Source organism: Harpia harpyja, chromosome 2 (assembly GCF_026419915.1).
Source record: "Harpia harpyja isolate bHarHar1 chromosome 2, bHarHar1 primary haplotype, whole genome shotgun sequence".
In the NCBI taxonomy this organism is placed as follows: Eukaryota; Metazoa; Chordata; class Aves; order Accipitriformes; family Accipitridae; genus Harpia; species Harpia harpyja.
The window spans coordinates 46923122-46947002 of NC_068941.1; the positions used below are offsets into that span (position 1 = coordinate 46923122).

Consider the following 23881-nt stretch of genomic DNA (forward strand, 5'->3'; position numbering starts at 1 on the left):
TGAAGATGCAAAGAAAGATACTATATTAACCACTGAAATAAAATGTGTGATACTAGCGCTTGGTAACACGTAAAGATGGTCTGGCACCAATAGGGAGCAATGAGTCTCTTGTGCACTTCTGTCACAACAGTGGGTCCGTGCACCTCCATTGCTGCCAAGGAATAAACTTTAGCAGAAAAAGCAAGGCAATATCTAGAAGACCTTGAGCTAAGAATAAGTGCCAGCCCACTAAATGAATTCAAGTCAGAAAGCAGATATAATGGATACTGGCAGAAGGGACGGAGGTCTATAACATCTATTTGGAACTACAATTTCTCCTATCTACTCTAGAGAATTTGACTCTCAATAGGCTGGGATCTGGCAGAAACAATCTTACTCACATATTACTTCTTTTTCTGGAAATTATGTGATAAAGGCTGTGGATTAAACCAGCAGTCTTCATGTTTAATTCTTCCTTTCACTGAGTATCAAAGGAAATGATGTGCCTGAAAAGGCACAAGCATGCTCTTGGACAGAAAATTTTCTTCCCTGAGACAAAACTCTCACAGGAGTTCTTAATGAGGTGAAAGTACTTCCTTAGGAAAGACAGTAAGGGAGAATTGACAGTGTTACTCATTACACTCTACAAGGCTATAGAAACCAGAAATAAATTTTGATTGTTTCAGTGTTAATACCTGTGTCAGAGTTGTGGGGTCTTTTTAAAGCATACATGTTTTCCAGGGATTTTGTGTGTCATTTCTGAGGGAGATACTTCTTTTCTGATGTTAGGATTACTTAATTTGAGATGTGAAAATTCAGTAGGTAAATTTATTTATACGGTGTAGTATATGGTTACAGATTAATAATTATTTATTATTACAAAAAGATGTACCATTTCTGCTGATAACTCTAAAAATGTTAAGGGTCTTTTCCAACCTGAATAATTCTATGATTCTATGGTTTTTTCTTGCCCTGGAAGATTTTAAGATACACAGGGAAGCTATTATTTTAAATTACTTTTAGTAGAAAAAGCCAATTTATTGTCATAAATTAAAAAACTGTTAAGACAAAATGCTGTAGAAAGAAATTATTTTTAAAAAAATTAACTTTCACACACTATGTGTTTTCTATGACCTGTGGAGGCAGGTCCTTTAATAATGAGCAAAAATCACATCCTAAAATTCCAGAATAATATTTTAAAATAAAAATAAAAAAAATATTTTAAAACAGCCTAAAATACTGTGTTAAATACAACAGAAATTGCTCATTTAAATGATTAAGTTCTCTGAATTTCTGGGTAGTAAGTGCACCGTACGTTGTACCACTTCCAGGCCTAATATTGCTTCTACTGGAATTCCAGATAGCGGCAGTCTGCTGAAACATGAGTTCAGTTACCAAATATAGATGAGTGGGGTAAGAATTACATAGTAACAGAGGACAGATGTAACGCACAGGCCACAGTCTTCTCGATGCTTACTGAGGACCAAGCAATCTTTAGTGAATAGCTGGAGCAACTTAAGCCTACTTAGATAAAGAAGGAAAAAACCAACTTTACCTGTTATTATTGTACTTGAGACTCTTCATGTTGGCTGGTTCATTGTAAGGTCTGTTTTACATTTTCTGCTAAATTTAATTATTGTACTTTGGGGAGTAATTTTTCAGGATTTCAAAATTCAGAGGAAAAATATGTGCCTTTTTTGTTTTAAATACTTACTAGATACATTTCTTCCTTCATATTATTCCTTTGAACAGATTGGCTTTGGGTCATATTTTTTTAAGTAATAATTTTTCATTGGACAGGTTCTGCAAGTTTAGGATGCTTATACATTTCTTGAAGTGAGTCCTTTGATTTTCTATGGTTTTCCATATTTCATTATTTATCTCTTGAATATCTTAATTTAATTATTCAAATGTTTTCTGAGATTATTGTAATCCAGTACATTTTTAATTACTATTTACCATATTCCTTAGAGCATCTATATTATTTTCTGAATAAATATTTAAACAGTGTGATATTAAAATGTGTGTTTACTTGTGAGTAATTTTTAAATATATAGCAAATAGGACCCCATAAATAGTTTATACGTAATAAGGCTGGAAGTATAGCTAAACACTGATCTGCATTGTATTTTATGTTTGTGTCTTTAAATGATACAGTATATGGCTTTGCAGGTTACCTAATAAGTAATGATGATGAAAACTGTTATAAATACATTATAGTCTAACTTGGAGAACCTAGAAATAGCATTCAAAATTTCTGATTATGATCTTATATGCTACTTGATACGGTTTGTGATACTTCACCTCCAGTTCGCTATGGTTACAAGTTTCTCTAAAAGAATAGTGGGTTTATGTGTTACAGTGTGTCTGAAAAAAAGTCTTTATACTGGAAGCTTCCATTCAGCTGTCTAAAGCTAGACATATAATTCCATTTTTAGGCACCAGACCTTTCTCACCAAGGAGGCTTACCAGCATCAGAAATTGGCAATAACTAGCACATGTTTAATTTAATCGACTTTACCTAAATACCCAGCTACAGATTGATTTACCTAAATTTAGATACTGGGCTTTGAAAATTATGACATATGTAGCCATTATATTTTTCTAATGAAAAAACTGAGTATCAGGAGGAGATATGCTAATTCATAATACATTCATTTTAATCATTGTGTTGGGTGGCTAGCAATAGATGAAATTGTCCTCTGACCCATAACCCATTGAAACACCAGAACAGCTTGGTGTTGGAAGTCAGAGAAGTTTATCTGAGTGTGTAATGTATCACTTCTTTGAGATGTGAGCAAGCTAGGACCCAGTATGAATCAGATTTAAATAAAACTATCATTTGAAGCACAGATATTTACCAGTTATCTAAATAGTAAACTAGCACCTTTGTTCATTTGAATACAAAGTTTTAAAAAATAACTAAGGAAACAGAAGCTCTCCAGGTTTAACCCTTGGTTCCCTGGCATTCATCCAGTTTATGCCTTAACAGCTGAGCCTCTAGGCCAACTGTTTGCTAGGCTTCTCAGATTCATTCTTTAAAGCTGCTATGTGGTAGTCAGTTATACTGTATATACTTTTTTAGATTTTGTTGACAACAGATTGGCATGGTTGCTAAATTTGTTGCCCTGTAAACACAGATAAAAAGAAAGAAAGATGTAATCCCAGCAAAGAATAAGCCTATCACTGTATTCTATAGAAACATATATCAAATCCTAAAATGCTTTGGTTTCCTTATACTTATCTTTTATGTGTTGGGTTGTAATCTGTTGGCAAGACAAGCACGCATATCAGGAGATGCATACGCCAGGCCAAGAATTCCAATAATCTATCAGTCAGTTAATGACTACATGCCGGGTAAGCCCTGGTGAAGTGACTAAAGGGAATTGGAGCTTGCACAAGCTGATGTAAAATACATCCGAGTGCATCTCATGACAGTCAAGCCACCTGTCTATCAGTGGAGAAATACTTTGAACCATGAAGAGAAAATACAATGTTTTTTAAAATCTTGTGCAGAATTAATCTTGCAGAAATTATCATAAGAAGAAGAGAATTTTCAAGGGCAATTAAAACCACTGATGTTCAACTTAATTAAACATTTCACAGAAGCAGCAATTACTTTCAAGATCAGATCACTCACAATCTAGTGACCAGCAGGACAAATAAATTTCAACAAGGAGACCTTCAGGCAGATCCTTCCCTTGGGACAAGAGCAGTTTCCCTGATGTCTTGTTTCTTGCTGGCTTTACAGAGGCTGAGAACGCTCATTCTCATTCTAAAATCTTGTGGGAAAACTGGAGATGTATAGATGCTTCTGTACTCTGTGAAACTGGTACAGAATATACATTATACACTTAGATGGTACAGGATGATACATAGGTTGTGAAATCTATTTCTTTAGTGTTTTACTTTTAGCATGTGGTAGTTTGATATTCCACTTATTAGTGTTAAGGAAAGTGCTACTAAACTGTATTGAAAGGTAACAAGTTACAAATGTTAACACAAGAAATAAAATAATATTAAACACATTATCTACATTAAACAGAAAGTATAACTTGGAATTTCTAACCCAAACATCCTTGTGTATGTTCTCAGCTAGGACACTGTTTTCCTCTTGGAATTTGATGGTTTAGTGTCTGAAAGGCAGTGTTATGGGAAGGAGAAAAGTAAGTATATCCCCCAAATCGTCATAAGCCTAAAAACAGAAAAAATGAAGTGTAATAGCATTCGTGTGAAATAACAAATCAGATGTGAAATAACAAAACACTCAGACTGGTCTAGTGGAGTTGAGCTTGTGCTAGGCAATGTACAGACAAAGGATGTCTTCACAGTTCTGAAGGAAGATGCATGAGAAAAATTACTCCTAAGTGCTCTCATTTCCACCTAGACAGTTTGCAGTCCTGGCCCATTCTAATAGAAACCAAGGTTTATGGTATTTCACGCACCGTTGGGTTCTGCTCTTCTCCCAGCTTTGTGTCTACCTTATGGGAACCAGGATATAACAGGATTTTTTTACTGAGAAGTTTTTTCATTAAGGAATTTTATTTGTGTCTTCCAGAATGCAAGACAGAAGCTGTGGCCAGGCATTGCCTCTTTCCTTAATGCTGAAGGAGGCTTACTGTGCAGAGAGAGGCACCAATAAGGGATATCCTGAAAATATGTCAGAAGCTTCATCCTACCATGACTTTTTCTATGATTCCGTATCAGACATACAGAATGGGGAATTTTCAAATGAAATTTCTGCCTTCCTTACCCAGGAGGAGATATGTAAGAGCCTTGATATAGCTCAGGAAGCCATTGCCAATTCCATGAAGGAGGATCAGAATGCAGCACCAGACTTTACTCATTATTTCAACACCTCTCTTTCTAGCACTTCAGAAAGCCCTTCTTTCAGGGATACCAAACTGCATGAGCAAGATGCTTTACAGAGGCCTCAAGCAAGCAGCCTGACTTCATCTCCTGCAAGTCACATTCTCCCAAGGAATCAGAAAGAGCAATCCACTGCACCGCAAACAGCAGGTAGTTTTGTCACAGTTTCCAGGAGGCAAGCAAGCACCTCGCCTTTGCTAACTGCTAGTCCCAGCTTCATTAGAAGCCTGAAACATTCAGAGAAAGATGGTCCAGGTGTGCCTAAGACAAGCCCAAAGTCCGAATCAGCATCCCAGGGAGAAGTTCCTTTCAGGAACAAGTTGTGTGATAAAGCTGCCACATTCATAGAGGAATTGTCATCTATATTTAGACAGGCAGCAAAGACAAGAGGCCGAAGTCCTGATGGGGACTCTTCTTCTCCAGACAGTGGATACCTGTCTCCTAAAAAGAAACAGCCAGCTGTAAGTACCTCGGTGACCCAGGAGTTTGACAAGCCACATCAAGAGACTGAGCCTGAGGCAAAATTGCCTGGAGTTCATCTGAATGGAGAACACTTTTCTGAAAGGGAGAGCATCACTCAGAGCGAAACGGTCCTTTGCCACCCGTTCATCAACATGGAAGAGAATCAATCTTCACCACCTCAATTCACTCAGAAGCTCCGGAGCCAGGAAGTTGCTGAAGGAAACAAAGTGTTGTTGGAGTGCAGAGTTGCTGGCAACCCAGTCCCTCATGTCAGGTAAGCGCGTGCCTTTTAACTAAGTTGCCGGATATCATCGTCTTCTAATTGTGGAAGATACTTAAGGACAGGTATCATAGTGGACCTGTTCAGAGGTAGTCACATAAGAACAGTGAATCATGCAGTGGTTAGTAAGCACATGGAATAACAGATTCTCACCTCTTTAATTCTCTAGAGTGTTTCATTGTTTTCTGCTTGGGATACAAAGTTCTACTTGAATCAAGAGCCACATGGCAAAATTAGAAACAGAAGTGACTCTAACAACATTCTGTGTGACTGTTCCCTCATTAATATAGGTGAAAGAATTCACAATTTGCCCCTGAAGAACATGTATCAGGCAGTTGATACAGTTTTTACTGTCAGTTATTTAGAATGACTCCATGCCCCATACCAATGGGATTTAGGGTCTGTACTGTAAGATAACCTAAAATTTTCTAAATCTAGCCAAATATCCTCTTGTGTAAGACATTTCCAGAAGACATTAAGATGGTTGCCATTTCAAAACTTCTTTCAATTCTTTGTAGTGAAATTTATGTGCATTTGCTTTTGTTTGATGAAAAACCATAAAAGTAACTGCTGCATAAGTTTGTTTAGTTTAGGTTCTTTATTAACATGTGTTTATAACAGTTATAAAAGCTACATTTGCAGTATCAGTGAGGGCTGAATTAACTCATAATACTTTTCACTGTCTTCCTTTTCTTCTAAAGCTATTAGAAATGAAGGTGAACCAGCACTTCACAGACAGCATTTGCCACTTCACAGGTCTGAGCCTTAATGCTAATGTGATTGCTTAACACACACAGAGGTAGATTATACCTCCAGTTTAATAGTTCCTCACAACCTCTTTTGGTTTAAAGTCAACTGAGCATATTTGATATTCTCAAAGGAAAAGTCCTTTTTGGACAGGATAGAATTTGTAGTTCCCCATTCAGAACTTCCTGTAAGGTTCTTTTGTTACATCTGAAGACTGCATAATTCTTTTAAAGTTCTCAACATTTCCTTAAAGGAACGTAGCAATCACTTTCCTGTAACACTTGTTGTACTTTAAATTTCTTCATATTTTTGCTGTGAAGTCTTTAACACTTTGAAATTGTTAATATTTTGCACTGTTACCCCTGATTGCTTGCAGATAGTCACATGTATAGGCCTTGTGGCTATGTAAGCTTAGGAATTCATATCCATCACTAAACAGTGTCTTCATACATACATACCATCATTGAACTTCTCCTTTGAAATCAGTCTTTAACATATTTTTTAAATCTGTACTTTTTGGTACAGGTTTGCAGAGAGAATAAAGAGAGCTGTCAGTTTGAAGATTTTAGATCTTTGTCAGCAAGATTAAAAAAGTACAGTTTTGAAAAGTCATGTTACGGCTACATCTGCTTATATATGCTTTCATTCCAAGGTGAAGTTACTTTGCAGAAAATATCTCCAGAGAGTCTTGTTTGTGACTGTTAAAGACAACTGCATTGCCTTTATCCTCATGTAAGTCTTCAGTGAAAATGTATCCCAGACAAGCTGAATATTGAGACACTGAAATTTTTACAGGGTCAAAAGATCATTTATAGCAACATCAAGTGTGTTCAGTTGTTCTTGTATACAAAGTGGAAAAAGTTGTACCTCAACACATTGAGTACATTGGTTATGTACTCAAGCTTAGATTGTCCTACAAACTGAAGCCAAATGATCTTCTAAACCAAGACAAGCTGTGGATCTAAGTATGCTAAGCAAAGGAATTACATCATGAGCCTTGCCAACAGGTCAGGAAGCTTACCCCAAAAATATAATTGTAATGCCTAAATTGCAATGCCCATCAAGCAATACAACAGCAATGTCATGTCATTAATAGGTGTTTGGTATTTTTTTTTTTTTTAATATCTGCTGGGAAAAAAGGACAAGAATCACAATTATGGGTACAAAAGCCTTACAGTTGTTCATTCTCCTTCAGACTTCCATGAAGCAGGAAAGGGGAATTGTAGAAGCTGCACAATTATGACAGCCAGGGAATCTTCCTCCTTGTGTTTCTTCTCTTAGATTCTTCCTTCCCCCTTACTGAGATATTGCAGCCTGCCAGTGGTACTGATGTAGACACTAGGGCAACAAAACTGTTAGCTTCTAGTAGTTTTTTTGTTGTTGTTGTTGGGTTAGGTAATATGATGGCTAACATACTGTTACTGATACTTTTAGTTGTAAAGCAGAGTAGTAGCAACAGACAGAGGGACCACCCTTAAGGAAGAAAAATAATTATTATTAATTGATACTAAAGACCTTTTCACCTAATTTTACCCATCTGTAGGTTAGATAGTTAACCTGACCAAGTCACCCTAGACTCCATCTTCAGTCACTAGAGAGAAGCACATCTACCAAGAATCACCTGTGTGGTCCATTGACAAGAAGTTAAGGCAAATACTTCAGGCTAAACACTTCGTTATTAGCTTGTCATAACAGGTGAGGTGAATCCTACCTGTTCCTCTATTTCTATGCCAATGGATGGTACAGGGAGAAAGAGTTGCCCTGTCAACTCATATCCACAGGTAATGCAACTAGAAGAAAAAACCTGAACTGTCTTTCTTACTGGTAAGAATTCACCATGATACATATTGCCTCAAAGGAACTTAGTTTTCATAGTACTTGAGTTTTGAAAACATCTGTACTTCCATAACTTGAACAGCAAACTTTCTTACAAAGTTTTTTGCTAAGAAAGCAAGAGACACAAAGGCTTTTTTATAGGGTACTACTTATCAAGTCATTAATAAGACTACTAAGGTACTGAGAGCCAGTATGTAGAAAATACTGTTTTACTAGAATGAAACGCTGGTTCTGTTGGCTTGAATGTTTTTACCGCCATCACTCTGTTACACCTTAACACATATTTCAATCCTACTGAGTTACAAAATGCATTTTGTGGGGTGAAAATGATCCCAGAATAGGCAGCACATAGGCATGGAGGATCTCGAAAAACAGAATTACTAAACATCCATTACATAGACCCTAGGATCAACAGGCATTTACTTTCATAACACAGCAAAAAACCCTCACTGGTGCCATCAGATTCACATGCTCTGTGTTTCCTGCCATCAGTACAAGTACAGTTCTGTTCAGAACCGAGTAGAAGTTATTGATTTCTTTTACGAAATACAGCATAGACAGTTTAGTTGAGTTTGACAGTAGCAATGAGGTTGCAGTGTTTTAATAGCAAAGATGCGCTGTTGTAATGCTTTGGTATCTTGTTGCTCTTATATTATCTGGCAGAACATCAGTCTTTACTTCGGTGATATGACTCCAGAACTGTACATAAATACCAACTGAACTAGGAAGTTGTGCGCAAGCTATGAAGCTTTCTTTTGCTTAGGTCTTTTACATCATTGTTGTATTCATTTCAGAGGCTGCTAATATCAAGATGTTTACAAGAAATCTAGAAATAAGCTTTATATTCTTTAAATTTTAATGTAAACTCTGCTTTTCTGAATAGTATGGGAGCTGTACCTCAAAAACTATTCATTTTGGAAGGCAACACAGTTTTGCACCGTGACCTTTCTGTAATGACGCTGCCTTGGCTGAAGAGGTCACTCGCATACAGCACGGGCAGGGCTCTCGCAGGCTGGATTTCTTCTGAGGGCTGAGCCGTACGAGGGGGAAGCGTAGAGCCCTTCAGCTTTTGAGCGCTGTTGCAAAGCCCATAGAACAAAAGCTAAGACTCATTCAGTGGTAAGAGACTGGGCCAACCGTTTAAGGACACGGCAAATACTTGCATGCTATTTGGGTAAGACTCCAAAGTCTGAATCATGGGGAAAGGAGGGCATTCTTTCTTTTAGAAGATAAGAAAGCATGCAGAAAAAATGTAGTGGATTCTAGACTACAGTAATATTACTAGGAACTTCTGAACAGTTACATAATGTCACCTATGCACATAACTTCCCCTCTTTCTGGAGCTGAAAGGGAGTTTTCTGGTATATCCTGAATATCCAATAAATAGCTAGTATGCTGCAGTGGGAAAAGACAAGCCTATTTAAAACCACCTATGTATTGCAGAACAAGTGAAGAATGCTTGCTTTTTGTGCCACTTTCAGGAACATTTCTGCAAATTTGAGTTTTATATGGTTTTAAAAAAAAAGCAAAACACCAATGGTATAATGCTATTTGACCATTCTCTTGTATTTTGGTAATAGAAAGAATCTAATTTTCTGAAGTGCTGTACTTAGACAACTGTTTCATTAGACTGAATTTCCAATTTGTAATACCTTTAGAAAAAAATCTTTGGAGCGTAATCACATGAATTGGAAAGATTTAAATACTACAGTTTTCTGAAGAAACTGGCCAGAGGGGAAAAATGTGTAAAAGGTATTAAACATTTTGTGAAAACTGCTGAATAGGTAGAAGGTAGAAATGGATATTAAAGTTATTGCCAAAAGAAGGGCTATAGAACAAGCTGAACAGTTACCTGGTCTGTGAGGCATTAAGAGTCAGCCACTTAGCACATGCAAAACTTCTGAACAGGAGATAGAGATAGGAGCATGAGCTGGGATTACCACCATCTATACATTTGTACACAGCAATAAAATCTGCAGAAACCAGGCTTCAGTTGTTCTGATTTTTCCCAGAAAAGCCAGTTTTAATAAAATAGCCACTGCAAATAATGTTTTTGGAACTCTGTGTGGTAAGCGTGATAAAAGTGGAGAGCAATTGGGATTTTCATTTTTTGTCTCAGCTGGGAAGAAAATAACCAGAAGGCATAGTCCCTAAAGCCATGATGAAATAACAATAGTTCAATGGTGACAAGAAAAGCAGTGAGTAAATTGTGCTTTTTTTCCCAGCACACAAGAAGTTGTCCAGCCTAGTAATGAGCACAGCTGATATTTAGGCAGCATCAAGCCCTGGTGGCCATGAATTCATACAAGTGATCTACAGCAGAGCAAAAGGCCTTCAAAAGAAACTACTTAGGTCTTTCTGACCTTTTAGCGTGTTACTGTTTTTCTTTGCATCACATTTTATTCTGGATCCCAATAATCTTTATAGCTGGCTTTCTTACCTTTTCATAGGTTTGTTTGGAGCTAAACTTTCTAAAATCCTCAACCTATCCAAAGTCAAGCTAGAATCCTGCCTTAACCTGCTACCCTTCTTATAAGGCTAAGGATAACAAGGTTGCAGACTCTTATTACAAGCAAAGAAACCATCAAATGTAGTGTAAGTGTATATTTGAAGGTTATGTGACTAGGAAGGCCTCTTAAATTTTAAGTTCCTTGGATGTTCATAGCTGTATCATATAGAAAATAAAAAATGTAAATATTATGGTTTGAGTGACAAAACTTGACCAAAGTAGCTTTGTTCTACAAGAGTAAAATAAGTAAAATTTGACAGAAGAACTTATAACTAGAATCTCAGGGTTGAATCCCAAAAGAAAACAATCAGTTAAATTTCAAGAACCACTACATTTCCTCAAAATTCAATGCCTAACTTACTAGTTCTACTAGCAGAAAATTAGATATCTAACAAAGAAGATTTTGTCACTGGTCAGAACAATTTTTATGTTGCTGAACAACCCAAATTCCAACCTAAGACCTAGTAAAGTATTGAGTAGTTTGAGAAGTTCTAGGATACCTGTCTTCTAAAGAAGGTCTAAAGCACATAAAATATAAGTTGAAACAGACAGTTTTTACATTACTCATAACCATTATATCAGTCAGTAGCTCTCCTTCAAAGTGCATCAGCAGTGCAGTACTTAAAATACCCAAGCTACCATTGAGCTAACTAAAGCAAATCACTGCTGGGAGTGACTTAGAGCTCTTCAGCATTTGCCTCACTACCTGAATATTTAATTACTTCTGAGGTCTGCCCTGAACTGTAAGCTATGATTAAAGTATTTACAGATATTCACCCAGATTCTGTAGCACAACAGCTATTGAAATGCTTTGTGCAAAGTATATTCTCTTCCTTCTTCAACAGCAAATTGACAAAAAAAAAAAAAAAGGAAAGAAAAAAACCCCCACACTTTGCACATACTACCTGGCAAGAACAGGGCTTCTTTGCTTTAAGGAATCTATTTGCTCTCATTATAACCCTTTTCTTCTCATAAGCGTTGTTTATCTAAATTTCACTGTAACAGGTAGCTAAAATCCCCACCTAGAAACTTTACTTGCATGTAGTCCAGAACTGTTCTTAGAAAATATAGAAACAAATGCAAAGTACAACACTTAAATTTATAATAAAACACAAACTACATTGATTTCTACAACTTCACAAAACTTATGCAGTTGTAAAGCCTTTAAAAGCCTTGTAGTCCAAAAACACACAATAAACTATGTCTCCACCATAGTCTTCCTATCAGGCACAGCTGCAAAGAACATTGGATGACAGATTAAGTAAAGCTTAACGCAAATCTACACAGCTGGGTGGAAATCCAGGTGTACGGGACAATGGTGACTGAACTACCTAGACAGTGGTTGGTAGATTTGTAAGTCTTGGGAATGTAAAAGGTATCACAGCTGTAGTTTCTGCTTCTTTACTAGGCTTGATTTCAGGTAGGAAAACTGTAGTTTAGAGGTAGCATTTAGTTTTGTTTCTTAAAGTCTCTCATTGTGTAAATTTTGTAGTTGTAATGAAACACCAGTGCCTTGGTGGGAGATAGAGGTGTTCTACTAGTTCTATAATGGCAAGGCTTTAATACTACTTATTTTTTATGAAGTGTGAGTAGCTATCTATGTATGTGTACTAATGGAACATATCTAACAATCCTAGGTATCCATAGTTCAAAAAAATCTGTTTCTTGGGTGTGTTCCTCACTTTTTTATATAAGCTCTTTAATAGTCGTCTTCAAAACTGTTACTTTTCCATTTTTAAAATCTTAACTATTCAGGTTACAGTTTAGAACCAGGTAGTTCAAGTTCTGCTTTTTAAATATTTTCATAAGCTTAAATACATGCTTCTGTTATTCAAGATGGAAACTTTAGTGAAGCTATTTTATGATGAACTCGTTTAAAGTATTCGTTAATTCCATTCTTATTTGCTAGCCCAAGACTGAAGAAGGGCTCAAGAACTAAACTTGCTTCTGAACAATGAGATGCTTAATGTGTCTTAACAACAGACTTTACTAGACCATAAGCATTACGGTAGCTACAGTGATTGCAGAAATATTTTCAAAAAGATTAAAAGGATTAGTACGTGCTCTATGTAGCACGTGAGGGCTCTTGTGACTTGAAAATCATTAACAGCAATATCTATTATTCTTATACAGTAGAAATCAAATATTTCATTGAGGTTTAATGTGATTCTCACATTATTTCCTATATGTGTGCTTTAAAATGAAGCTCACTGGTTTTTGAGAGGGGATAGAAATAGGCAACAATTCTGTTGCAGAAACTGAAGTACTACTTTTTTCCAGAGATAGTATTGACTATACAAATGGTATCTTTCTGAATTTTTGTAGTTTTTATTATTGAGAATTGTCATTTAAACTTGTCAAAATTCATTACTAATACTCTAACTATAGCAAAGCGCCTCTCCTCTTTTTTTTTTCTTGTTTTCTTGTTTTTCTTTTAACACACCTGTCTCCTCACATGTTTCTCTAGATGCTCTAGCAATCTTACAGCTTTATCAGAAGGCTGCTTCCTTTAGTGCATCTCTAATGGCTTTTATTCGGGTTGTCATGGTTTAACCCCAGCCAGCAACTAAGCACCACGCAGCCGCTCACTCACTTCCCCCCACACCACCAAGTGGGATGGGGGAAGAAAATTGGGAAAAGAAGTAAAACTTGTGGGTTGAGATAAGAATGGTTTAATAGAACAGAAAAGGAGAAACTAATAATGATAATGATAACACTAATAAAATGACAACAGTAATAATAAAAGGATTGGAATATACAGGTGATGCACAGTACAATTGCTCACCACCCGCTTACCGGTGCTCAGTTAGTCCCCAAGCAGTGATCCCCCCGGCCCCCGCTCCCCCCAGTTTATATACTGGGCATGATGTCACATGGTATGGAATACCCCATTGACCAGTTTGGGTCAGCTGCCCTGGCTGTGTCCCCTCCCAACTTCTTGTGCCCTTCCAGCCTTCTTGCTGGCTGGGCATGAGAAGCTGAAAAATCCTTAACTTTAGACTAAACATTACTTAGCAACAACTGAAAACATCAGTGTGTTATCAACATTCTTCTCATACCTAATTCAAAAACATAGCACTATACCAGCTACTAGGAAGACAACTAACTCTATCCCAGCTGAAACCAGGACACAGGTATTGATAGTTTTAGAATGAAGTGACATTTTTCATTTTACCTCCAAAAAATTCATATACAAAGTATTTTAACATCCTTTAAGCACAGCAATTCTATCATGTTTCACTTTTTCGTTTGGTGTACTGGATCTTCTGTTTATTGTCTGTATTTGTGGTCGGTTTACTTTAGTTTATTACCAAATGCAATATTTTACAGTAAGAATTGATCTAAAAAGCTTCCCTTACTAATACAATAGTTTCTATTATTTCATTAATTCACAGTCTTGTTATAATTGTTTATTAATGTTGAGAACAGTGTGACAAGAAATAGTGGTTCTTTTTTGTCATGTAACCTTTTGTAAACAAGAAGTGTTTCCAGAATATTTTGTGTTTATTTCCTAAAGGAGATAGTTTATGGAGTTAGTTGTTAAAATGCTCCCAAATATAAACTTTTGTTTTATATTGTCCCCATAGTCTGTCTGGTTTTCTTTATGAAACTATTTTGGCCAATAAACATGCTTTTATACAGGAATCTACAATGGTCTTCTACTAAACATTTCAGAGCAGAATCCCACTAATCTGTCTTCTTACTAGTCTTCTGCAAAGAGAGAGTACTTGTTAAGAATGGAGGAAGATTCTTGTACCTAAGGAGTTCCTTGGGTCAGAAATGTTATCTTTGTAGATCTGGATGTTTATCTGTGTATGGAACATTGAAGATCATCTGAAAGTATAAACAGCATGTGTAATATTGCTGAGTATAAATAGAAGGATGTTGTTAGCCATTTTAATCTGGTAGTATATTAATTTCAGAAATCTGCTCAGCAGTAATGTGTTGTCATTCAGTATTTAATTTGCATTCAAATTAAGATATAATATCTATAGATATGAAACCGATATGTTAATATCCTCAATATTTTTCTGTCACAAGAATATTTTTTCTTACTCCTCCTTGTATCAATAATCTCTTTGTTACTCTTGCTCTTTTTTTTTCTTCATTTACAAGTCAAAATGATAGCTATTTGCAGTCTTGAACTTGTTATACTTTTAGCCCTTCTTTCATTCTCATTTATTTCCTTTTATACTCTTGGTTTAATGGACCACGCTATGCCATTCTTACGTCTTTTGTTTGTTTGCTTTCGCTGATTTGAGATAAGGCCTATCCATCTCCAGGCATTCCTGGAGTTTCAGTTTCCTTCGGGGCGGATCTGGAATGTAATGTTGAATGTCACTTCAGTGATATGTGAAACTGCTTCCTAATTCTGTTTGTCTTAGAACAGTGCTCTGGACTAGTGGGCTTTACTGGGGAAGCGAGGGCTTATACCCTAGCGCAAATGGTTAAGCTATTGCAGTGGCTGCCTGTAGTGATTTGTGGCCTGCACGTTTTGGGTAGATAACATGCATCTTTCAAATATTTTCTTTTCCATTTCTGTTCATTTTGTGGCAATGAAAGTCCACACTGTCAGGATTTTCTGCATCTGGGGGAAAACATACAGTGGAGCTAAGGCCTTTTTAGATCATGTACTCATCTGCTTTAAAAAATAGCGTGGCATATCTGAAAAATGCTAGTAGTGCATCAGTTTTCTTAACCTGTAAGTAATACTCCTTTTACCTTAGAACAACAGAGATGTTGGAAAGAGGATTTTTTATTATTTGTCATCATGCTACTTAAGAATGGCATTTAGGACACTCTTGTAGTATATGATGGCCAAATGTTCTATTTGGATGAGGGTTTTTTTGTCTTGCTTTATTGTCTAAAACCACAGAGTACAGTATTTAAAATGGATATCTGGAGAGCCAGGCTCTTTCCTAGGTGAAATGATCTTTACAAAGTCCAGATTGCGCTAACAGGATAATTTATGAAAGTCTTATAAAATAGATTGCTAGAGAACTTAGGGTGAGAAATCCATTGGTGTTACAGAATGAATATTCAAAGATCTAAAATCAAGAATGTGTGGGCATGGTTGAGGGGGAGGCTGGCTGGGGGAGACACGGACTGTTTGCTTGTTTGTTTTTTGTAAAAGCCCCAAGGAGGATCTATAGATCGTGGACACTGGGGTTATTCTTACGTTTCATTTATTTCTTGTCTCTGTAGAACAGTTTCGACTACATGATGTATGCATTTCCTCATCTTTGTTACACAGGCTCTGTGCTTCACCAGGCTCTCTTTCTTCAGAGCTGTAAGTTTAGTATTTTTCATGAATGCTGAAATATCTTTTGTAGTTTTTTTTTTTTTTAGAAGATTGCATACTTTCTTTTTGGTTTTTCCATCCTGAAAATAGGAAGAATAAAGCCTGTTAGGTGCATGAAGATGGGTGTTATAAGAGGCAATTGTAAAAACAATGGGGTAGTTGTTGAAACTAGGACTACTCTTTCAAATTGGAATTATGAAGAGAATTCCAGCTCAGTTACTTTATTTTTCTCTATTTGTGAATGTCAATGCCTTTGTCTTGGTGTTTTCTGATTACATTACTGAAAGTTTAAAAGCATCTCTGTTCACTTCTTTATTCTTTTGTTCTGCTTTGTCTGCCTCTCAGCAAAAGAATACAGGTCTAAATTTCCTTGCTAATGCTCCATAAATAAATAATGCATTAACTAGTATAGATAAAAAGACTCAAACGTTAGGTGAAAATATTATCAAAGTACATTTTAAATTGATTCTATGCTTGATGGCTAATGTGAAAACCTTAAAAATAAATTAATAAAAATTACTCTTCTAAAATAAGAAAAATGGTGCTGCTATCTGTGTAATGAAATATATATATAAAGAACCTGCCTTTTATTTACATAGGAATCGAATGAGACTTGGATGAACTCAAAAAATAACAAGGCACCACATGTCTTCAGAAAGCTCTTTCACTACACTAGATTTGTCCATGTTAAACATTTTTAGTTTAAAAACTAAGCTTAATTGAAGTAGTTTTAAAATACAGATTTTCAACAAAAGTGGTGCAGAAACAGAGCCAGAGGCACTATTCCAAAAGGCTGCTTTTACTTCATGTTTCAGCATTTATTTGTTTAAATCTTATATACTGTCTCTGGGCCTTTCCAGTATTGTGCAAAGCATCAACAGCCAAGAGGTCTGACAATGAGGAAATACATTAGCAATCTACTTGTCACGGACTAACTGAAAGTACCGATCTGTGAAAATTAAAACTAAATCTAGATGCTAATAGAACAGAGGCGGGAACGAACCCACGTGTTTTAGGAGCATACTATTTCATTTGTACTGAAATGTGAAGAGAAATGGAGTAGTGAGGCTTTTCATAGAGAGAAGTGTTTGGAGTCGGTAATTCTGGCATCATTACTTACCAATGTTCAACAGGTATGCAGTGCTATTCCAAATCCTATTTAAAATATTATGCTTAATAGTCTTTGACACATTTGCTCATTTGCCTAAAGGCAATACCACATCTTGGACTGTTTAAGTTTCTTAAGGGTAATTACAGCAGTTTAATAACATTACTTAAACAGGACATACCTTTGTAGGACATAATATGTTGCTTTATAAATATAAATTAAGTAAATACAATTATCACTTTGAAACTTGATGCTTTAAAAATTCTTTCCTAATAAACAACTTTGTCATGTCTGAAATATGCTCTGTAAATGTGTTCTTGACAATGTGGAAACTAACTTTAGAGATCTGGATGATAAAATTGAACAAATAGGACTTCTCTGAAAAAATTCGTAGCTGGTGACTGAAAATGTTAGACTTCTGTCAGCTCTAATTGCATGAACTGGACTTTGAAGTAGGTAGAGAAGACTATGGACTAAAAGCTTATGATAGACTAAACATAGAAGAAACATTGTTAAACAGCAGTGAATACTGAGCTTATTTTATTAGTTCTAGAACCCACCTGGAAAGTGCATTCTTGCTAACAAGTGTTACAGTGTGATAGGGCTCTGTTAAGTGGACTGTAAATGTGGATCATTTAATAGGCCATGGGCTTGCCCTTTAAGCCCATGCAAAAGTAAAGGAAGGAGTAAAAGAAATTCCCTTGCCCACCTACTCCCTGTCACATATGAAAATAAGAGAGTAAGTCCTTCCCATAATATCTGTATTTCCTTCCCTGAACACAGAGATATAAAGACAGCAGGAAAGTTAAGGACTTAGCAGTGCTTTGTTTTTATACCTTGTACAATTGTGCTCACATTTTGAGGTGGGTGGTGCAAGAACAGCAGCAAATAGACCTGTTATTTCTGTGAACCCTCTGAAAATCTTCGTTTCAGTGAAACCCATCACTCTGATCAATAGTGAGGCTGGTAGAATAAATAAATAAATTGAAATCCTGCATAGCTTTTTAGGGTATGTTGGAGAGATGTTCAGGGGATATACCGATGAAAGAAGCCTGTTGTTCCTGCTTTAGGCAGAACTTTACAAAACCTCTGAAGATGAACTATATGCAGAACAGCTATTTTGTTTGTATCCGAAGCTTTATATTGGTTTCTCGCCATGTTACTTATTCACAAAACATTTTATGTTGTCATGAGTTCTCACATTCCATGTGCTTTAGGAAAGAAGTGAAGATTAAAAGATTATATTTTATTTTTTTTACGCTTTTGGATATCGAAAAATAATCTGCAGTTATGTAGTGAGGAGATAGCATTTCTTGTAAGATCGCAAAATGAACAGAATTGGGAAGTTTAGCTTTGCACAGAATAAACCTTCACTGAGGTGTTGTTCCCTTAGACACTTAAGTGTTTTTTAGCTTTTGTCCTCTAGAAAACTTTTACATGTATTAATATAAGAAATGGACTTAATTGCTACTTTGTGTCCCTGTCAGTTGCCTCGTCTGAGGTGACTCACAAAAGGAGAACAGTAGGAATAGTGAAAAATTGCAAACAACTGAAATAAGGCACTTGCTTAGGTATTGAAAACTTGAGTCAATATCCATATGACATGTTCCTGTAAATCAGGAAATGAGCAGACTTCTTAACTATACACCTAGATAAACTGGTTAGAGAAGAGATGTTATTTTATGAAATAAATCAGGAGGAATAAGAGAAAATAGATAATAGAATAAATAGATAATAGAATAATAGATAATTTCACCTGTATATACAAAGATACCTTTAAGTTGCAGAAGGGGCAAATGCCTGTATAGAAGTATCTTATCTGATGTACTGGAATACTGCATGTCAGAGTGCTTATTATAGACCAGATCCCAAGAACCTTATTTTCCTTAAGTAATATGCTACAGTTAGTGTGATACTACTCAGTATAGATGAGTACAAAACTCAAGGAGTAGTGTGAACTCGAATAGCTCAGATTTCCTGTGGGAAAGGGTAATAAGTTAAAATGCTTGGGGTTTGGAGGTAATTAGCAGGTAGACTCACTCCTAAGACACTGGGGTTTTTTCAGCTACCTGCAGGTCAAAGCAAGTAGAGGACTAAAATTTTTCTGCAACAAGTCTGTTATGAAGACGTGTTTCTTTTAGTCCAACACTAACATGCTGCTTCAAATCAAAGTGATTCATTGTTCCGCCTTATTAATAATGTATACTTGCAGTGCATGTATGCATTAATGTTATAAAAATAATTTAAGACTTTGCACTTATGCAGCGCCTTTCATCTCAGCATTTCAGTGCTATATAAACAGCTTGTATAATATGTGAACAGCTTTTGTTTATCTCCTCTTATTTGATAAGGTTGTGCTTTTCAGGTGGCCAAGGGAAAAAGACTAGACAAATAAAATCCATCTCTCATTTAGGGTACAACTGACAGGTACCCATAGCTAACTATGAATTCTTTTAATATCACAGAAAATGTGGCTGCTAAGATAACACATGGCCCAACAGTAAATCACTGCTTGTGAGTGTCTTGTGATTAAGACCACTTAAATATTTGCCCTGTGAGTAGCTGAGGCATGTATTTAACTGAACTAACTTGAATTGAGGGCCTCCTACTCCTTTAGACTAGTCTTGACAATTGCAAGCTGATAACAAGCTTCATAGAAGACTGTTTAACATTTGACCACAATCTAGCATCCTTAGCATTTTGCTTTTCCACTATCTTTTTTCCCTGTGTCATATTAGTAAAATGGATAAAATATTAATACACTGATAATTAGGGGCCAGGTACAGCATCAGATGCTGTCAGAACCTATTATCCTTGGTATGTGCTTTCCAGATAGCCAATTCTGAAGGGGAAGGTGGGTCTCTTTGGTCAAGTGTGTCCCTGTGTGTTATGGCAGCTTTGCTTTTAAGAGGCAGGAAGAAAAACCCCACCCTAAAACCCCAGGAGTCAAAGCAGCACACTTCTTCATGCAGGAAAACAAGCTGTATTCAAATAAACTTTTCCATGGCGTTGAGTGCAATTTTCACACAGTTTCCTCCTGGGAATAAGATAGCAAAGTGCAACCCAGTTCAACAAAAATATAAATTCTCTGTTGATTAGTTTAACAGGTACAGTCACTTAACCAAAATGGGACCAGTTACAATGCAATGGCATTCTCTCAAATATCTGCAAAATCAATAAAGAAAATTCTTGTTCTCTGTTTTGTATGTAGGCATGCATTCCTATTCATTGTCAAGTAAGAGAACATTGCAAAAATAGATATTGTGTTATCAGTCAGGTAAAAAATGCTTTCAGTATCTAAGACAAGCAATCATGGTGTGATGTATAGAAGGAAGAAAAGGGGTTTTTTGTTTGTTCTTTGTTTGTTTTTTTTAAGGTAGAATTGCTGCAGTAACTCATTGCTACAGTTAGATGTTCTACATGCCTATGTTGGACTGTGAAGGCCATGAGTGGGCACAGAGATATTCTTTGTAATATCATACTTAAGCCCAGAGATGAAGCAGAAACATGGATCTTTAAATTACAATTATCCATAGTTAAAGCTTGAATGTGAACTGACTTAGTTTCCACCTTATTCCCTACACAAAACTCAAGTTATTAAAACAAAGATAATGCGTAAGTAAATTGACATGCTTATTTTCAGCTAAAGCCTATTTCTGGATAAAAAGAAGTAATGCAATATGCATAGTTTGAGTTATGTAAGTTAATTTTTATAAATTTTAAAGTGTTTGAAGAGTGAATTTCTGTTATTGTCCAGTATAGGCTAATTAAAAAGTGTGCTGGCTTAGATTTCTTATTCCAGTATCAGATGTCCCACTTAGAATGTGAAGCTCATCAAAACTTTTTCTGATTTGCTCCCTTCTTCCTGGAAATGTGTTTCTCTGCTAGTTCTGAATGTAAATACTTGCTGAACCAATTAGTTCAGAAAATAGCAGGAATGAAAGTATGTGGATAATTAAATTAACAAGTGCAATATAAGGCATAGAAGTGGCTTTTCATTTTTCCTAGTCTTAATATAGAAAATCAGTTTCTTCTGTTAAATGCTTATTGGCAAAATGCATTCTTAGTTCCAGTTAGATCCCTTCACTCAGAATTTTCTACTTTTTAAACCGTAAAGACTTACATTAAGGTAACTGACATAGCTATTTATCAAGTAGCCTGTTTGCAAGCAGTGTAAACCAAACCCTTTTAAAACCTGCAGTGACCAATTGATATGTGCCTCAAGCAGATAAACAAAAGTCACTGAGTGTATTAGGGTTTTTATAAAAGGCAAAAAAAATCCTTCAGGGAAGTTCTTATGCAGAATTGAAGATATTAATAAAAAGTGGGGAAATAATAGAACTTTTTTTTTTTTAAGGGTCTGCCTTAATTCTGAATAACTAATCCATAGAAAATTTAATTCTCACAGTTGCTGCATGGAGAGTCCTCAAAAAGTAAACTCCATGATAATCAATGAATGGGATTTATGTTCCTAAGTTCTTTGAGATCTCCCATGCACAAAGTGGAGACATCTAATTTTGATACTATGTATAATATAACATAGTTGAAGATTGGTATAATTTTCCAAACTGTTTTTAAAAAAAAGAAGAAATTCTCTCAATTTCTCTTTCTACACTTTAACGGCTTTCTTAATTAAATATGGATTTTTATGTCTCCTAAACTGATTATACTTAACCAGTCATCAGTGAAGCAAATTTGGAAAGGAAAAAAACTCAGAGGGGAAAATACTTATTCTCTCTGTATTGATAATTTCCCCAAGAATGTTTGTGAATTGCTGCTGCTAGAAGGAATTCTTCTGCAGATGTTAGTATAGGGAAAGCTTCATAGTTAAGCAGCAGTATAACATAATCCAAATTAGAATGCTGAACTTAATTTTTTTAATGTGTCTTTCCCATACACTGCAGAGAGCATTTGTATGTTACAGTCTTTATTACCAATTAATATCAATATTGACTGGATCTAAACACTTCAATACTTTGTCCCTCAGGACAATAGAGATGGACAACTTAATTCTGTATTTATGATTTGCTTGAGATGTTGGTACAGTGATTCTCTTGTACAGTGAAGAATAAAGGAAAACACTTGTAGCCTTACAGAGGTAAACGTTACTGTATGTTTTCTGCCTTTTTTCCAAAACAGCATTGCTGCCGGTGAGGGCTTTCAAGTTTAATTAGGGAGGGTTGGGACAGAAGGAGAGTTGATTCTATCTGAGCTTCCTCAGGCTTGCCATATGGCTGGAAGGAATCTATAAAAGCCAGTTTTCCACAAAACCCATGAGAGGTAATTTTGGGGGACTTCACCTATAAAGGAAGTAGGTGGAGATGGTGATTTGCAGTTAACTGGGGAATTGTTACAGAAACCAATCATTGTAATTCTAGAACATGCTGCTGACTGCAAATTCAGAGGCTGGTGATTCAGAGTTTCAGCCTAGAATCTTCTATTCTCAGGATTTCTAAATCACTGACTAAAGCCTCCTCCCCTTTAAAAAAAAACCAAACAAACCAACAAAAAACCCAAACTAAAACACAGCCTAAACGAGATTACCTTAATCCCTTGTTGGATGGAGGAAACACCACTATTGCTGTTGTCATGGTTTAACCCCAGCCAGCAACTAAACACCACGCAGCCGCTCACTCACTCCCCCTCACCCAGTGGGATGGGGGAGAAAATCGGGAAAAGAAGCAAAACCCATGGGTTGAGATAAGAACGGTTTAATAGAACAGAGAAAGAAGAAACTAATAATGATAATGATAACACCAATAAAATGACAACAGCAATAATGAAAGGATTGGAATGTACAAATGATGCGCAGTGCAATTGCTCACCACCCGCCGACCGACAACCAGCCAGTCCCCGAGCAGCGAATCCCTGCCCCCCCACTTCCCCGTTCCTGTACTGGATGGGACGTCACATGGTATGGAATACACCGTTGGCCAGTTTGGGTCAGGTGCCCTGGCTGTGTCCTGTGCCAACTTCTTGTGCCCCTCCAGCTTTCTCACTGGCTGGGCATGAGAAGCTGAAAAATCCTTGACATTAGTCTAAACACTACTGAGCAACAACTGAAGACATCAGTGTTATCAACATTCTTCGCTCTGAACTCAAAACATAGCACTGTACCAGCTACTAGGAAGACAGTTAACTCTATCCCAGCTGAAACCAGGACAGCTGTAATCCTGGTAAGTGACAACCTGAAAATTGGATGCATGTGACCTTACGTAGTGTGATATTACAGCCAAAGTCACTCCAGAACCCAGGACTGGCATAAGACCCATGGCAAATTCCTGTATAAACTTATGCAGAAACTGGCTTTCAATGAAGGCCTTCCTTAGTTTGTTATAACAGGCCCACTGAATTATGTTCCTTCACAGTTTTTGTCCTCAGAAGGACTGTTCTTCAGGTGTATGACATGAAGATAGAAATTACGTGCTTTGGATTGAGAAAGAAGATGCAATATTAAACTTTCCCTAGCTGGATGGTGTTGGATAGGTAACCTTTAACTGATGTAGTCATCATGATTCAAAGCAGACTGTCTTACTCTGCCTCCTGCATATTTGAAAGATGGCTCTACTACATCAGCCTTCAGCACAAGCTTGGACTGCACTTCAACACTTTGCATTTTAAACACAGATTGAATTCATTAATTATTGCTTCAGTTAACCATATAGTCTGCTCTGCTGATTTTAGTGTAGTGCACTTTGACTGATTAAGACATTACAGGTTTTTGTATGCAGCCTCTATTATAGATGTGGATATTTTACTTGATACTATGTATTATAAAGCTGCTACATT

The 23881-nt window shown here is 36.4% G+C and overlaps 1 protein-coding gene across 2 annotated transcripts in view; it reads left to right on the plus strand.

Moving 5' to 3' along the window:
• The first annotated feature begins 1437 nt into the window (after positions 1-1437).
• PALLD (palladin, cytoskeletal associated protein) overlaps positions 1438-23881 on the plus strand; it is a 211482-nt gene continuing 189038 nt past the window's right edge. The window contains exons 1-2 of one of the 2 annotated variants that reach the window (XM_052778772.1): positions 1438-1583; positions 4538-5584. In XM_052778772.1, coding sequence (XP_052634732.1) covers positions 4539-5584 — 1046 coding nt within the window. In that variant the 5' untranslated portion in view covers positions 1438-1583; position 4538. Of the gene's footprint in view, positions 1584-4128; positions 4146-4537; positions 5585-23881 lie in introns of those variants that run through there. The other variant, XM_052778782.1, reaches the window with a different exon arrangement.